The sequence below is a fragment of the Aulonocara stuartgranti genome (genome assembly GCF_965226115.1).
Source record: "Aulonocara stuartgranti genome assembly, chromosome: 22".
Lineage (NCBI taxonomy): Eukaryota > Metazoa > Chordata > Actinopteri > Cichliformes > Cichlidae > Aulonocara > Aulonocara stuartgranti.
In genome coordinates, this window is record NC_138957.1 from 35,725,256 (window position 1) to 35,743,442 (window position 18,187).

At 41.8% G+C, this 18,187-nt stretch overlaps 2 protein-coding genes across 3 annotated transcripts; one reads left to right on the forward strand and one right to left on the reverse strand.

Annotated features, from left to right (window-relative positions):
* Positions 1-4,422: 4,422 nt before the first annotated feature.
* tnfrsf11b (tumor necrosis factor receptor superfamily, member 11b) lies at positions 4,423-8,058 on the reverse strand. Of its 2 annotated transcripts, XM_082522570.1 has the most exons (5): positions 7,938-8,021; positions 7,666-7,753; positions 6,943-7,336; positions 6,014-6,190; positions 4,423-5,576 (listed from the first exon to the last, which is right to left on the reverse strand). In XM_082522570.1, the coding sequence occupies exons 1-5, from the start codon at positions 7,943-7,945 to the stop codon at positions 5,239-5,241; spliced, it is 1,005 nt and encodes a 334-aa protein (XP_082378696.1). In that variant the 5' UTR covers positions 7,946-8,021; the 3' UTR covers positions 4,423-5,238. The 2 variants fall into 2 exon arrangements, with proteins under 2 accessions (XP_082378696.1, XP_082378697.1); XM_082522571.1 differs by lacking the exon at positions 7,666-7,753 and having other exon boundaries at positions 7,938-8,058.
* A 3,678-nt stretch (positions 8,059-11,736) lies between these two features.
* Positions 11,737-18,187, forward strand: LOC309698705 (syncytin-A-like). Its single transcript, XM_082521334.1, has 2 exons — positions 11,737-12,334; positions 16,638-18,187. The coding sequence occupies exon 2, from the start codon at positions 17,193-17,195 to the stop codon at positions 18,153-18,155; it is 963 nt and encodes a 320-aa protein (XP_082377460.1). The 5' UTR covers positions 11,737-12,334; positions 16,638-17,192; the 3' UTR covers positions 18,156-18,187.

The following is an 18,187-nucleotide window of genomic DNA, read 5'->3' on the forward strand; positions in this document are numbered from 1 at the left end:
AGTTGTCCACACTTTCTTTATTTGCATTGTTTATCGTGACTGTCCAGAACGTTCTTTCTTCATACTGTGTTTGTTATTCAGCACTACAGGAATTAGTGACACAGCGGTTAGGTGGCTGGGATAGGCCCTGAACTGGATGCATGAATAAGAAAATGGGTGGAGTGGGTGGAACCATTTTCTTCATATAAAAAATGAAAACCTTGTATTTGTATGCTGTGTGCGCTGACTGAAAATTAGAAATGGAATAAGGATGTGGAAATTTCTGTCAGCTAGTTCCAAGTTTACTTTTATTAGCCATCTTGCACCATCAAATACCTTTTAAAGTGGTTAATTTCACTGAAAGCATGTCCACTAATTTGTTTCTCCAGTGTTGTTACCAAAGGAAACACAAAGCGAAACAGATGTGGCCACAGTGGTAAAAGGTGAGATTCTAGAGATTAAGATAAAATAAGATTAAACTTTATTAATCCCTCGGGTGGGTTCCTCTGGGAAATTCGGTTTCCAAAAAAGCACAGCACCGACAGAAGTTACAGAATATTATATACACACACACACACATATATAAATACAGAGACATATATAAATAAAATATACAAAGGGGATAAATACGAATAAAAAATAAAAATAAAAATACAAGTGAAATTGCACCTTTCGAGTATGGAGTCTATTGCACCGTTGACTATTAATAAAAGTATTGCACAGTGAGGTGAAGAGGCACTACAGCTCAGTTGTTCCCCCTCCTTTGTCCTCCTGTCTCCCCTCCCTCTCCCCTCCAGAGAGGAGTTAAACAGTCTGATGGCGTGTGGGACAAAGGAGTTTTTAAGTCTTTTAAAAAAAAGTATTTAAAAGTTTTTATTTCAACAACTATGCCAAACTTAAGCTGGACTGTATTTGTTTTGGTAAAAGAAAAATATATTAAAAACAAGATAAAGCAAAGACAAAAGAAGAGCTGAGCATTGTGTCTGGATTCAGTGAAAAATGTTCCCATTTTGTTGCTTGTTGTTTCACAATTGATGTGAGATTTTATCAGACGTGTGCGCGTCTGTTTTGTTTTTTAATGACTTGAGCATATGAGGAACTCAAGTGTCAGTTTTTACTCTTCAGTGGAATAAAAATGACATTTATTATGTCATTACACAGTGAAAGGTCTCCAGGAAGTGATAAGAAGGAATAACACAGTAGTAAATGTTTCCTAGAAGCTCGCATGAGCTGTACACTTTGATCTTTAAAAGTCGGAAGTACATGTTTGCTTTGGAAACGTGTCGTGACATGTAGGAAACCAGGAGGCCTCTGAGAGCACCAACTTTACTCAGAGCATTGTTCCACATCATTTGACCTGGAAGAAGACGTCAGAATCCTAAAGTAACGTTATATTTAAAATCCCTATATATCATTCCTAATATGCTTACATCAATGCAAACAATAGCTCTTCTATTGGCCTTGAAGGAGAGGTGCTTTCTATACGCTGACAATACCCACCATGCTTTTTCTCATTTTTTTCAGTGGATAAGTCATTAAGTTGACCCTGAAGACTTTGGGGCCTGTCAGCCACACTCGAATGGATTGTTACCATGACCCCACTCTGCACCCCTACAAAGATTTTATCAGCATCCCCTCGAAACTTTTCGAGCTACATGCTTACAGACAGAATGTGCGCAAAAATGGACCCTCCTTGGCGAAGGTAAAAACATTCTTGGCTTTATATATCTCCTTCTCCAAAGTTACGCCAACACCGATTCAACACTCACTTTGTGTCTGTCAGTCAAGTGTCCGTTCCATCTTACTGTGGCATTGTGGGCCAGAAGAATTTCCCTCGAGGCTCATTACTGTAACCAATAACCTTTCAATGGGACGAGGAAAAAAAACATTTATGGGAATCTTCTTGTCCCGATTACTCATAGGGTTGAGCACCGCATTCTGCTGTTTTGGTCATGCAACACAGAGTCAAGGTTAGTGAACGTGATGCACCTGCAACAGAATTGCAAACGTGCTTTCCTGGTATTTGCAAGGTCACGACACAAAGTAACTGAGGACATCAAAGACAAACAAGAGTGCTATTAAAGCCTCTCCAGTAGTATTGTAGATAATAAATTTAATCTCAGATAAGTCTCGAAACACATGGACAATTATGTGAAGATAAATTACAATATTGGTCTTCCTGCCAGGAACATATTTGAATTTTTTTACTGGCACAATTATTATTCACCCAAAAGGACTTCCTTCATTATGTTTCTTTGACGGGGGAATTCAACCGAGGAGTTTTGGCTCCAGCTCGCGGTGCAATATAAGCTAACAACAGTAAGGAGAAAAGAAATAACTACAAATCACACTTCAGAGTTACTGGAAGAATAAAGCATGTTGGTTCAACCAGTTTTATAGTTGCAGTTCTCCAGTCAGAGATTGATCTCTCTACACCACAGGTGTCGAACTCCAGGCCTCGAGGGCCAGTATCCTGCAGGTTTTAGACGTGTCCTTGATCCAACACAGCTGATTTAAATGACTAAATTACCTCTTCAACATGTCTTGAAGTTCTCCAGAAGCCTGCAGGACACCGGCCCTCGAGGCCTGGAGTTCGACACCCCTGCTCTACACCAACCACCTCCTTTGGCACTACTTGCACTCCTTTGCTCCTTCACACAGGGCTCTGTCATAATCTGAACCTTTTAGCCACTGGAGCTTTTATCTCAGCAAACACAGACATGCACAGACACAGGCTATGGAGCTCACCGGCTTTCATGCTTTACCATATCACTTGCTAACGGAGAACCCATTCTGCAGTGACCCAAAATAATCTGAACAGCAGTACACGCAGTCACTGTGGCTGACCAAACGTAAGCATGCATGTTATTTAACCACAGTGTGTGTGTTTGGATTAGTGGAGAAATCTCCTCAGTGGAATTCAAGCTTCTGTTGTGATCCATGACTAAAAAAAACCTCCAGTGAGCATGAGTGGACTCTTATGATGGACATGCTGTGACACACTTGTGCTGGGCCCCTGGGTGGCAGTTTTTAGTGTTTAACTGCTGTAAACCTGTCAGAAAAAAGGAAGCTGGAAGCAGAAATGGGAAGTACATTTAAAGGTCACAAGAGAATGTTACTGGCTGACAAACATGTGACACTGGCTGACCAATAATGCATGTGTATCCTCCTGTGGGTTGCAATACTCTGTAATGAAGCTCAGACCATCTGATGACATCCCCGTCTTTGCTGTGGTTTGGAGACTTGGAGGGCTTTTCCAGTCACTTATCTTAATTGTAATGAGGTAGTGTGCAGCAACGCTCCGCGGCCCTCTGTGAAAATGTAATTTCCCCCTAAACCCTAATAACTGGTTGTGCCACCCCATACGGAAAAGAAATAGTAAAAACTTATGTGATTACTCATGAAAGTGGCCACTTTCTCATTACTTTCATACATTGTTTTAGTAAGTATCAGAAACATACAAGTTTCATTATATAATTTTTCAACGGATCTTATATCTGTTTTCACACTTATATGCTTTTCATACAAGTTTCACACAAGACAGATACAAACTTTATAAGATTTATATATATATCTTTTCCATATGGGACACTGGGCAGCAAGAGTTGCAATCAAGTATCTGTAATAACTGTCAGGGAGTCTTTATTCTATTTGGGGGGATTTTGGCAAACTCTTTTTTGCAGACTGAATATCCCATTCAAGGTTATTCCAAAGGAGCCCGATCGGATTAACATCTAAAACCTCTTTTGCTTTTGAAAGCTTTCACAGGCAGGCTTGCTGGTGTGTTTTGCCTCACTGTCCTGTCACATAACACAACTGTGTTTGAGCTTCAGGCCACAAACTGATGGACGGACAGTCTGCTTCAGAATTTTCTGGAAGAATTGAACTTTTCCCGTCCTCTTCCTTTTGTTTGAATCATGAATTCTAACCTAAACTGAGACGAGTGAGGGCTCCAGTTCTCCAGCCTTCTCCCAACTTTAGATAAACAAAGTGTGGAGCGGACAGGAAAGTGGGGGCAGAGAGAGACGTGACAAAGGGCCGTGGGGCAGACTCAACCCCGGGCCGACCGCTGTGAGTTGTATGACATGTGGTCGCCTGAGCTAAACCGGCACCCAACTCGGTTACATTTTTAATAATAATAATAATAATAATAATAATAATAATAATAATAATAATAATAATAATGGATTGCATTTATATAGCGCTTTTCAAGGCACCCAAAGCGCTTTACAATACCACTATTCATTCACTCTCACATTCACACACTGGTTAAGTGACACTTTCACTTTTTTTTGGCATAACTGGCACTGTAGATGGATCTGTAAACTTTGAAGGGGTGGGGGTCAGTTTTTCTTCTTACAGTCTCTGAAGCCAGGCTTGCAACAAAAATGACTCTCGGTACTAGAGAGACCTTGAAAACTAACTAAACAAATAAATTGCCACTTTTTATGTTTGATATATTAATTTTATTTTGCATTACACAAAGCTTCAGGTAGATTAGCATAGCCAAAAGAGCTCAAAATAAACTGAACTCATTGTTTACATATAAAAATAAAGATGGCTAACAGGCTACACCATCTTCTCTTTCTACTCGTCTCGGGCTTATAAATAGCAAAATAAATTACAAAGTTCACACATCGAGCTGTTACACATTGTTAAAGCTTTAAAAGCCTTGAAATGAGCAGAACCGTTGCAACAAAGAAAGAGGTAGGTCAATTTTTTCTCCTGTAAAGGTTAATACCAGCATTTCTTTATTAAGTCTGGAGCATATTTCTGTTTTCACTTCCAGAAATAAAAATGGGTGTTTTTAAATTCAGTGCTTGTTAGTTTAGAAACACAGGTGAAACATTGTCACTTTGCTGGGAACCTATAAAGTGATAACTGACACAAGTAGATCCTAGAAGTAGCAGATAAGTCATCAATGTACTATTAGCAGCACATCATTGACAAAGGATTTAAAAAAATGTAACATTTTGTAACTAAAGTGAGGTTACTTTTTTTTTTTTTTTTTTTTGGGCCAATTTAAAAAAAAAAAAAAAAAAAAAAAAAAAAGAATGACAAAACAATCTTAATGTTCAAATGAAACCAATGTTTATGGTAACAAAAAAGTGCCAAAGCCTGTCTTCAGTGCATTTAAACTAACGAAGCAACTTTCTAATACAAAAAGATTTTAAAACGAACAATACACAAGGAAAATTCTTTGGTGCCTGTGCATGATATATATTTATTTATTTATTTATTTTTTCTCTTAATCTCAACCTACTTTGGCACATTAACCATCTCCACCTCATTCCCTCTACACTCAGTTTTCAGCTGACTGTCAACTCTTTTCAGCTTTTGGTCTAACCTCTCACCAGCGCCGCTTGCTCCAGCGTTCGTCAGTACTGATGGAAGCTTCCGAATCTCCTCTGCTGTCGCAGATGCTATCCAGGCGTTGAGCCGTTGGTGAAGCTCTGAGGAGTTCAGCTCTGTGTTTCTTCCCTGTCTCTTCCCATCCTGAGATGGGAGCTTGTGCACAATTCGACGCAGCCGCTTGATATTTATGTTATGGTGCACAAAAAAAGCTGGGAGGATTTCTCTGAGGTAGTCGGCACCATCTGCAAAAAGTACAGACAATCAGTAGCTGATAAAGAAATGGAGCAATGCTCTGACAGCAAGATGGTAACAAGGCATTCAGATAAAACATTTTGCGTGGAAGAGCCATTCTTATTATTATAGAAACTGATAATAAGCCATCAGATATTCTTAGACTAATGCAAAGTTATGGTTATAGGTGATTTCCACACCTTGAGATATGAAAATGAAACTGTTTATTGTATTTACTGGAACTGTTCCAGGTGGAAGGAAGAAGCTGTTTGAACACAGTTGTTTTACTCCCTCTGATAACCAAAAGCCAAGTCTGTGATCACTCGCTAAGAGCTGACATAAACACCCGTAAAATCATCGTCATTTTCAGATTTTCTTCCTTTCTGTTTCTTTTCAGATTTAATAAATTCGTATGCATCCTTTTGCCTTTTTAAACTGCTCATCTCACCTTTGAGATCTGCGCAGTTTGCACATACATTATTGTGCCAGGAGGAGCCCCTCAGTGCCAACTGCAGTCCTGCACCACTGCAGCTCTTGTGCTCTGTGCAGTTGTGATGAGCAGAGGAAACCTCGGAGAAGGTGCCGTCAGAGCAAGTCTGGCACACGGTGTCCTCATCAGGTGTACCTGGAAAAGGTAATGAGTACTTTGATGAAGACACCTGAGATCAGTCGTGTAACAAATGGAATATTATTTGGGATAGGTTAACAATTAACATACTAATCGAAAGGAATAAAACCAAACCCTTTTGAACTAAGTGAAATCGCCCTCGGCTCAATGTGCTAAAAATGCAGTAGGTGTAACAGTGGTCCTGCTAAGACTCTGTGTCGCTGTACCCTGAATGAATACATGTAGTTGCAGTCTTTTCCCCTGTGTGGTAGCAAACTACAGTCTTGAAACTCAAACTGAGACTGTGCACTTGCTTCAGTCCAATGCTGACAAAAAAGCAACACCTACAGCTTCCTAAAGCAATCCTGCTCTTTGTTGCTGTGTTGGCTTTTCAGTAGAAAAACCAAAAGCTGTAAGATGGCCAAGACAACTGTTGCAGGCAAAATTTAAATTGCACAGAATGTTTGCAGTGTGGGAAGAATGACAGTGTCATAAAGACTGTCAGTTTGTATTTGCTTAGTGTTCTGAAGATGTCATCTGTGCCAAAGAAACAGCGTCATTGTTGTAATATATAAATAGGCACATAATTCAGGAAGCAGGCTATTTTGAGTTGTTGTTGCCCTTTTACACAGCAGAGCGGCAGCAATTTCGATGCGTCATAGGAGGAAACCTAACAGCACTGCTATGACACCTCAAAATACGTGCTGCAGAAAACACATTTCCCTATGATGAAAAGCTCTGAGCTCATGCAGCAGCTCTGCGCACTCTACCTTTGGCCCGCACTCCTTGTCCGGGTGGACACGCGCTGTGTGGGAGGCACATGTCGTACTGCGTCTTGTAGTAGTACCCCGGTTTGCACTGGCACTGGCAGTCACTGTCCGCTGTGCACGGGGTCTTCACCACCTGATTGTGACTGCAGACTCCGCAGCGCAGGCACCTCCCGATGTGGTTCCACACCTCAGTGAAGGAGCCGTGCGGACAATTTGCGCAGTCGCTCTTCCTCTCGGACGAGCACTGAGATCGCAGGTATGTCCCAGGGGGACAGCGGTCACAGCTCACCGGCGACCCGGTGATGGGGTCTCTGCTTTCAAAGGTCATGGCCACGCTGTCGACTCGAACGACGTGCAGTGAGAGCAGCACCACCGGGAGCACCGATAACGTCATCTGGAAAGAAACGAGAAAAGTACCAACGGTGAGTGCAAGGAAACATCAAAGTCCGGCAAAATCCAAGAAGGAAATAAGAAAATAACTTCAAGGAAAACAGAAGCGTCCGACAGACACGTGGAACAGATGAATCTCTCTCTTATTGGCTACTCTTAGAAGTAGTCAAAATAAATGAAAACTGTAGGTCTCCATGCTAAAAACGTCTACCTCACATTTTTACCAAACTCAAACAAAAATCTTTACTAAACGAATAAATGCGTCCACGCGAGCTTGTTCTACAATGATTAGCGTGAGGAGGGAATCCCTCAGACGCTGACGACGTCACCTACCATTGCAAACAGCTGGGGTGTGTGCGCTGCAGCAGGATTCGTCTCTGTCAGGAGGATTGGCTTCGGCTTCCTCTCCTCGCTATTTAAGCTATGACGCCCCCGTAAAAAAATCAATACACAACTTTAGGATGCGTCATCATCACCGCATGACTCCAGCTAATTTGTATTTTAAAAAAGGCTTGTATTTATCCCCAGTTTAATTACTTCTTACAGCCTACATTTAAATTTTTTTATATCATCATACAGGTTTGGGATGTCTGTATAAACACTACCTATCCATCCTGCGGGATGCTGCATTGACTGGACTCCCACCAGAATGAAGAACCTTTAAATAAAATAAAGCTGCTCCTCGGATTTTCTTTATTTCTTCTTCTTCTTTTTTACTGTTCAGTTGTTTTTCTCTCTCTTTCCGGTTGGTGTTGGGTAACACTGAGCCCACGGTGCGGTTTGACAGGTGCTTTGATGTGGTAGATCCTGAAACTGTGGTGCGATGAGTTAACCCCACATGATGTTTTGGCTTTGCTAAGTAATGATGATACATCATGCGTTGAAACGATACTAGGGAAGCAGTCCAAGCTGCCGGGTATAAAAGTGGGTTTAAATAAAAATTACAAGCTGGGTGGTGGGAACACTCACTGTGGTGTCTGTGGAGGGGCTGAACCCTGTCCCAGCTGCTGTAGGGCGGGGAGCACCTTGGATACGCTAACACAGAAAGACAAATAACTATCCAAACCCACATGAACACCTATGGATAATTCAGAATTACCAATTAAGCTAACCCCACTAATTGCTTGTCTTGGACTGAAAACCCACGCAGACACAGGGAATACATGCAAACACCCTTCCTCCAAAAAAAAAAAAAACCTGTTCTCCCTCAGTATTTGAAAATATTCCAACTCACAGCAGTCATTAACAAGGCCACAAATTCTTCCCTTGAAAATGTTCAAAGTGTCTTTAAAATCTAATCCAAGAGTGCGGTTGCTGCTGAGACTAGTTATCAGACTGCTCGGGGAAACAAGAGGCAGATTTTACACCTTCACATCGCTCTTTACTTTGATCTCATCTCCTGCAGTAAGACTGACTTTCACCACAGAACACTGATCCTGTTGCTGTTCGGTTTTTTTTTTTGTGAGTGATGACACCTTGTGGACTAAAGATGCTCTGTTTTACATCTTGCTCCTAAAGATATGAATCGTTTGATCTTTAATTAAAACCACGAATAAGTAGAGACTTTTTCAGATGTCTCGATTCACTGGAATGTGAGAGACCTGAGATCATGCTGATACTTACATACATTCCAGTGTGTGTATATAAAAGTGACTTAATGAAACTAGAGATAGCACAGACCGGTTTTTATTTGTTTATTAACTAACAGAGAATGTGGTCGAACTGGAGTCTTGACGACTAAGAGAGGCTGGCTGGTTTAGTTAAGCTGCACACCTGTCTAGATTTGTAAAAGTAAAAGTCAAATCTCAGCGATTTACAAATAAAAAAACCTCATAAATATTGAGTTTTACATCCGAGGCCTTGTGACATCCTCCACACTATGTGCTTGAACATATAAAAGTGATGAGCGTGTCTTTCATTGAATTTTGAGTGTTTTAGTCAACTTTGTTACATCTGTGGTGTTCCCGGTCAAACGTGAATGAACGGGAGTCCCGCCCTTTGGCCTCTGGCCCCCTGGAGGCCTACTGAATGACCCACTGAGCTGAATTTGGTGGTGAAGAATGTTTCTTGTGATCATTTAAGAGCTGTTAAAACTAACTGTTTAATTGTGACCAGAACACTAAAGTAAGGCAGGTGAGGGTGAACACAACAGGAGGGTAAATATAGTCGTACGTAGGTCAATAATAAATTAAACACATTATGACAATAAATCTCTTAATAAGGAAAAACATGAAATCAAAATGAATGCAATAATATGAATTCTATGTTTAAATAATCTTGCATGTGCCACACTTAGAGAGACTGACAGTCATTTCTGAATAATCGCACCAACAGTTGTCACCTTCTCACCAAGCTTCGTGCAGATGGTCTTGTTGGCCCTTCCAGCTGTGTGCAGCTGTATAATGTTGTCCCTGATGTAACTGATGGACTGCAGTATGTGAGCCACATGGACACACAGCCATTCTGGAGGGGATCAAATAAATCGTTCAATCACTGACATGCAAATCAGTTTATAATTTTCATGTAATGTGTTTTTTTCTCTGAAATAAAGAATTTGGGGCTGTTTTTCACACTGAGCGGCCGGTGGATGGGGCCATGTACTGTAAAACCCACAGTAACGCTGTGAGGCACCTTGGAGTCAGTTTTGACCAGGACATGTCCTTCAACGCACATATTAAACAAATATGTAAGACTGCTTTCTTCCATTTGTGCAACATCTCTAAAGTTAGAAATATCCTGTCTCAGAGTGACGCTGAAAAACTAGTTCATGCATTTATTACTTCCAGGCTGGACGACTGTAATTCATTATTATCAGGAAGTCCTAAAAACTCCCTGAAAATCCTTCAGCTGATCCAAAATGCTGCAGCAAGAGTCCTGACAGGTAGCAGATTTCTCCTGTTTTGGCTTCCCTTCATTCAAAATCCTGCTCCTCACATACAAGGTCTTAAATAATCAGGCCCCACCTTATCTTAATGACCTTGTAGTACCATATCACCCTATTAGATCACTTCGCTCTCACACTGCAGGCCTACTTGTTGTTCCTAGAGTATTTAAAAGTAGAATGGGAGGCAGAGCCTTCAGTTTTCAGGCCCCTCTTCTGTGGAACCAGCTTCCAGTTTGGATTCAGGAGACAGACACTATCTCTACTTTCAAGATTAGGCTTCAAACTTTCCTTTTTGCTAAAGCATATAGTTAGGGCTGGACCAGGTGACCCTGAATCCTCCCTTAGTTATGCTGCAATAGACGTAGGCTGCCGGGGGATTCCCATGATGCATTGAGTTTTTCCTTTCCAGTCACCTTTCTCACTCACTATGTATTAATAGACCTCTCTGCATTGAATCATATCTGTTATTAACCTCTGTCTCTCTTCCACAGCATGTCTTTTATCCTGTCTTCCTTCTCTCACCCCAACCGGTCGCAGCAGATGGCCCCGCCCCTCCCTGAGCCTGGTTCTGCCGGAGGTTTCTTCCTGTTAAAAGGGAGTTTTTCCTTCCCACTGTCGCCAAAGTGCTGCTCATAGGGGGTCATATGATTGTTGGGTTTTTCTCTGTATCTATGAAGCGTCTTGAGGCGACTTTTGTTGTGATTTGGTGCTATATAAATAAAATTGAATTGAATTGGATGAGACCCTCATTCCCTCAGTCACAACAATGAAAAGAGTTTTATTTATTTTTTGGTTGATATTCTTTCTCCATTTAAAAGAAACAAAAAAAAACTTGTCCTCCAGCTAATCCGGGTGAACATCAAGACGTTCCCGGTATTCCAGTCAGTCCCGACAGTTCTTATGGTATGTGGCTTCAAATCTCCCAGTTGGTGACAGTGAAAGCATTAATCACTAGTCTCTGTAACAAGACTTCAGAAACCAGTGGATGATGTCACAGGAGCTCCATTCATCTTTGTAAGTGCCAGACCTGCCTAAATGAACCACAAACCCCCCATGAGTCTTGTTTTTCTTAGCCTCCTCACCAACAACTAATAATCCTGAGAAAACAGATACTTCCCCACTGAATGTTGATTTAGAAACAAATCTGTTTGTCTCCTCCACGGTTTAGCAATCCACTTCGTACAGCTGCATGCCCTCTTCTCTCTGTCACTGTCTTCGGAAAAATAAACAAATGAATTTATTCTCTGTGTTTTTGACTACGGCTTGTTCCTAAGGGAAGGATTTCCATCATAATCACTGTTTTGCGTTCACTCACTGAAGATGATTTCATGCGTTACCATAGTTGCAGCTATTTCTAACTACACCAGGGATCCTGGGCTCTGTGACAGAAAGGAGCTGTAAACTCTGACTTCCCTGAGTTTCCCATGTTAGAATTGAATCATTTCAATCAACTCACCCTGTTGAAAAAACAACCAGTGGTAGTTTCATCCTAGGAGTCATGATGGCAATGGATAAATGTTACAGGAAAAATGTTTCTATGTTTCTTTACCTTCTTTTAAATGTGCAAGCATGCCCTTTTGTCTATGGTTAGATTAGTTTAGAATTATCTTTTTAGACTTTCTCAGCAAAGACATACTGTTTTGGGACATATTGTTTTAGATTGTTTTATCTCTCACAGCCTTCTCCCAGCTCTCTGCTGACGAGACTAGCGCCACATATGGAGTTGTTTATTTTATTTGTTTTGTATTTTCTTATCCTGTTCTCACTGTCTTTCCTATAAAAATTACCAAGCCACTGTGCATGGTGGGAGTTGTTCTTAGCAGCTCACCCGTGTACACGTTTGATAAAGAAAGTAACTTTGTCTCATTGTGTCTTTATTTCTCCTGGGTTTTTTACAGAGTTTTCCCCCAACATTTCTTGGTCCTTCGACAGCCGGATCACCTCCATCGTGTCCCATCTCCGTGACCAGTCCACGTTGTTCGCCTGTCGACAGCCCACACACCAGGTGTGTGGAAAAAGACCAAGAGCGTTAAATTCGGGTCTTGGCCAACGTCTTAGAAAGCGACCCACGGTGGTGGGACCCGATCGAGGTGGACCAGACCCGGCGACACCGACCAGGTAGATACAGACACACAGACACAATCTTGCGTAAAAGCGCATTTTGAATTCAGGGAATTTAAAATAGCGGAAGTAGCTCGTCGACTGGTAGCTCTGGGAGCTCGTCGACTGGTAGCGTAGCTCGTCGACTGGAAGCTTTGGAAGCTCGTCGACTGGTAGCTTTGGAGCTCTGGGTAGCTCCCCCAGCTGGGTCTAGACTGGGTCTAGGGAGTAAGTAGCTCTGGGAGCTCCCCTTATTATAAGGGTTCCGGTCGCGCGCGTCGAAGCTGTGAATGTGAATGTGTGTGTGTGTATTGTTTTAATTAACGGAGCAAGCTGAATTTTCACGGTCCAATAAGAGACTGAGCTGCTCCTACTGTGTTTTTCTTTTACTGCTATTCACTGACGTGCTGGTGAGTTGAGAGAACGGTCGAGTTCCGTCTCGTAAAGTTCACACCGCTTTTGGAAATAGTCCGAAAGTAGAAGGGCGTGTGAGCAACCACTCTCGTCTCTAATACCAGCGAAGGTGATAGCAGCTGTATTGTGTATATATTACTTAAACAAAAATAAGTAAATACATAAATAAGATGGGTAATCACGCAAGCGAAATTAAAACTCACTCCTGCTGACGAGCAGTGGTGAGAAAAGAAAAGTCCAGACGCCGGACAAAAACAGTGTCTGTAAACTGAGAGATTTAAGAAAACAAAATATAAACAGTCAGAAGAACAGAACTCAACTGCCAGTTTAGTAAAACCAGAAGACGAGACACTGTGCAGTTCCCACAACCCTTTTAGTAAACCATCACTCACTCCTGCAGCCGCATCTGCAGCACCACCCATATCAGGAAGAACTTAATAATCCCTTATTAAGTGAAAACTAGAGATCACAGTAGTTTGAAGTAGTTTAAAAGGGTTGAAAACAGACCCCACTGAGTAGATATAAATATAAAAAGTACGAAATAAAGATGAACAAAGGGAAAGTTACAGTAGAAATTATCTTTAGAGTATTTGAAATTAATAATAGCAAGGATAACAACCTGTAAAGTGATATTAACAATGAAACAGTTGGCATGATGACCATGCCCAGCATGTATAAAATGAATATAAAGCAAATAATTCACACAAATATTTTAATAAGGTATATTAAGGCTGTGTCATTGTTCAGCCAAGGACAGTGTGTGAAAAGGTAACTGTCTCCACCCTGGGAAAAGGATGATTCTGCAGGTCATCTGAAGCCCTTGATGGATACAAAATAAAATATAAATAATATATTATAATAGAACTGCCTGGTCCGCCATGCAACAGAGAGAACAAATGTGACCGCAGATTGGATGAATTCAAAATTATCTGTTTGCTGAATAAGATGATCCTAACTATCAAATTGGCTCAGTAGTAGTATAGTGGTACACACTGATAAAATATTATAATATGCTATTGCTGTTATATAAGACAAAGAGGATAATATTAACAATGACAATATTAATATGAAGAGGCACCTTAATCTGTTATGATGTGAGGTGAATAATTGTTAAGCAGTAGTCTGCATCAAGCTTAAGGTTTGCTGGAACTCAGTGTAATGACATGTGAGATGAAGACAATACGGAGAATAACTAAACTAATGAAGTGCATAGAGGCACTTGACCAGCTTGAAACCTATCATCCTAGAATGACACATTGCTGAGATAGAGCACACCTATAATAACAACCAATAAGCAAAACCCTGTAGACAACAGCTAAAACTACAGGATTGAGAAGCTGAATTAAATATGTAGACACTGCTAAGCTGATGAGCATGTTCCACATTTTCTTTTCTTTTTATTTATTTGTTTCTTTTAGAGCAGAAGCTGCTGTAACACACCCAAAGAAAGACTAGGTCTGACCAACCGTCTCAGTCGTGGGCAAAAAGATGTCAGTCAATAAAATTCTAAAAGATAATTTATTGACAAAAAATATATCAAGAGATAAAAGATAAAACAGTCCAGTGTCCCACTTAAGAATTGTATAAAAACACACAGTCCCAAGGCCAGAGCCAGCTATGCCACACAGCCAAGTTGCACCCCACATGTTGCCTTTAACAGGGTTAGAAGTTGTCCTTGGAGACCCACCACCCTGCAAGCATATAGTCAGTGGTCACTCAAGCCTCTGGAACTCTGCTGCCTTTAGGCTGTGGCATATAATAGGCCCTGGACTGCACAGAGAGACAAAACGACACACTTAATATAAAATTCATAGCGCAAAACCAATCCATCCCAATCATATCTGATTTCATCACATTACATACCTGCACAGAGAGACAAAACAACACAGCAGTGTTTGTAGTGTGGGCTATATGTAGACCAGTGTATCAGTGCAATCAAGTACACCTGCCTCTAATTAGTCCAACCTCATTCCAGCCATTGGCTCACCAAAAATGTGACACACACAAAACCACTCCCAACCCAGTGCAACTTCACACAATAATATGGAGCTGAATTAACACAGGCACATTAGTCTACCATGTTACAAGCTGCATGCTATTACAAGCCAACATATGTAGACTTCTGCCTTGTTCGGGTGGCAGCATTTTTCTTTTTTCTTTTGTGTCCTGACACGTTTATGTTTTTTGTTTTTGTTTGATTATTTTGTTGGTTTTGGAAACGAATTTAAACGAACTTGTGACAATACTTGAGAATCACAGTGACACATAGTGATTAGGCAAATGATTGAAAAATGCCTAGGTTTAGAGCTGTGAGCTATGAGCTGTGAGCAATGCAAAGTTAAATATATATATTTGTATAAATGGGAAACAACCCTAACTTGAAAGTTTGAAATGTGTGAGATCCATGCATTGTTTGAAGAACTAGAAATTATCTAAAACTGCCTTAAGTGAAAATGTAGAGTTGCATCTATTCTCCCAAACAAAAAAAAAACAAAAAAAAAAAAAAGGGAGAGGCATTCTGTAACTTAAAAAATAAGGCTGACTGTTGACAACAGACTAAAACACTAATTCGCAGGTGGCTATCAGGAACAGAGAGGCGAGCAAAGTCACAAACACCAAGGCCGCAGACAGCCACGCAGAAACAGCAGATAACATAGAGACAACGCCTGCTAGAACCGTGGAGAGGAAGGTCACTTCACACGAGATTGTTGCGCATGTGAAATACACAAAGATAAACAAATAACCATTTATATAGACAGCCAGTATGTTTTCTCTGCTGTGCATCATTTTGCAAAAAATCTGGAAAACCAGAGGAATGATTACACCAACTGGCAAACCAGTATGCCAACCTCTTACAACGCCTACTGACTCTTTCATTACTACAGGCAACAATTTTGCTGACAGAGCAGCAAAATAGGCGGCACAACAGGCAAACATGACATTGATGGCAGTAAACACACATCAGATTCCACTGGATGTGTTGAAAAATGAACAAAAAGCAGCAAGCACAGCAGAGCAGGCAAAATGGCTAAAACACGGTGCAGTTCTGACAAACGACTTAATGATGTGTTATGGCAAGCCAGTGTTGCCAAAATTCCTCCACAAAATGGCGGCATTAGTGACTCATGGCTGTACGCATTTGTCAACGGGGGGACTGACCAGTATTGTCAACTCTCATTTCTACACTGTAAATTCTACACTGTAAATTTTGAAACCTCAGCAAAACAATTTGTCAGAACATGCATGACGTGTCAAAAATATAATGCTCAGGGTAACCTGCGACCACAAAGAGGCCGTTTTCCAACTCCGCCTCATCCTTTTCACACAATTCATATGGATTTTATTGAACTAAGCGAATGTCAAGGGTCAAAATACGCCCTAGTGGTTATAGACGTGTTCTCAAAGTGGCCGGAAATCTATCCAGTGAAAAAGGCAGATGCAATTTCAGTAGCAAAGTGCCTGTGCAATCACTTCATACCCACATATGGCATCCCAGCTTTGATACGGTCAGACAACGGCACTCATTTTGTAAATGATGTCATCACTAAGGTCTCTGAAGCACTCGGTTTCAGCATAAAACACCACTGTGCTTATCACCCTCAGAGCGCAGGCCTTGTAGAGAGAACTAACGGCACTATAAAACAAAGGCTCAGGAAATGCATGGCAGAAACAGGAAGGCCGTGGCCTGAATGTTTGGGTTTAGTGAAAATGTGGATGCGCTTAACACAAGGCTCCCATAAACTAACTCCATTTGAAATCATTCATGGCAGGCCGTTTCCACTGCCTATTACCAGTCAACCAATAGACAAAGCAATCAGAGAAAACACATTAGCAGAATGGATGTCTAAGCTGTTAGAAAACAAAGAGATCATTGTACATAATCAACAACCTGATGATGTTTCTCCAGTGTCTTGCAGACTAAAGCCCGGTGACTGGGTTCTGATCAAGGTGCTCCAAAGGAAAAACTGGAGCACACCCAGGTGGGAGGGGCCATACCAAGTCCTCCTCACTACACCGACCGCTTGCAAAATTGCGGAACGACCATCCTGGATCCATCAGAGTCACTGCAGGCGTGTCAGTGAAGCCATCTAAACACAGCTGACGGCAGGCTTGCCCGCTTGTTGTGATCTCGCCCGGTGGAGGGGTCAGCTTTCCTGGCCGGGGGGTCTACTCGCGACAGGAGGGTGTGTTCCGTCGTCATGAGGTGGTGGCTCTTATCAACTGCAGCGGCCCTGACCATGGCCGGGCTCCTCACCTTTGCTTCCGTGAGGGACAACAAGTCACGCTATGTGGAGAAAAGGCAGACACTGTATGACAAAGGAAAGTACACCAAGTTTCCCCATGGCTATGCCACTAATTTCTGGTGGCAGTTTATGAACACTACAGCTTACTTGAATAATAAAACTGACTGCTATGCAAATACATATACACTTTCTGCCCACCAAGGAACGAGAGGAAGTGTATGGACTGTTCACTCAACGAAACCTGTGCCAGTAACGCGACACTGATGAGCCTCAACTGTCGCTCCAACTACAGCTACCGAGTGCCACTACAAACAAAGACTCAGTACCAGACAGGATGTGCACGGACGGCACCCAGCAGCAGAGGAACCAGAGTTTTGGCTGACTGGTACTTCCTATGTGGCAACAAGGCTTATCTGTCACTCCCTGAAGGTTGGGGAGGTCTGTGCGCCCTGGTGGAATTATCAGATCACGTTTTCTTCATGCAAAGTGTTGCACATCACCCAAGCAGCCGGCAGAGACGTGAAGTGGACATCGCCTCCCCCAATTCTTTCGGCATTACCGTGGACACTGGAGTGCCGGGAGAGTTTCGCATCTGGGGAGGAGGAGTGAAATTCTTACAGAGCTTGATCCCCGGCATTGGAGTTGCCGAGGTGCGGGATCATGTGGAAATCAACCGATATGCTCTGCTACGACACATCAACTTGACTAAGACCCTGGGAACCGCCTTAGCAGGAGAACAGCAGGCCATCAGAACGATGGTGCTGCAGAACAGACTGACACTAGACCTGCTAACAGCATCACAAGGAGGAGTTTGCAAGCTGATCGGGGAAACATGTTGCACTTTTATCCCTGATGGATACGAAACTGGAGGAGACATTTATGAAGCTTTGCAGAATTTGACCGCTCTGCAAAAATATGTCACTGAACACACACCTGGAGCAGCTACAGCACAAAGCTGGCTGGACTGGCTGTTCAGCGGTTCATGGCTGGCTGCTGTAGCAAAGCCATTTTTTCTTCTAGGTCTCATCATGATAGCACTGCTCATATTAGTGTTGTGTGTGTTGCCATGCCTAAGAGTAATGATTTCAAAGATGATAACAACTACAATGACTGCTTATGTTGCCGTGCCTCAAGAAGAACAACATCCCGTTGCAATTCTGTTAGAGGAGAACTTGTACTAACTGCTAATAAATGACGTGGTGATTAAAAATGA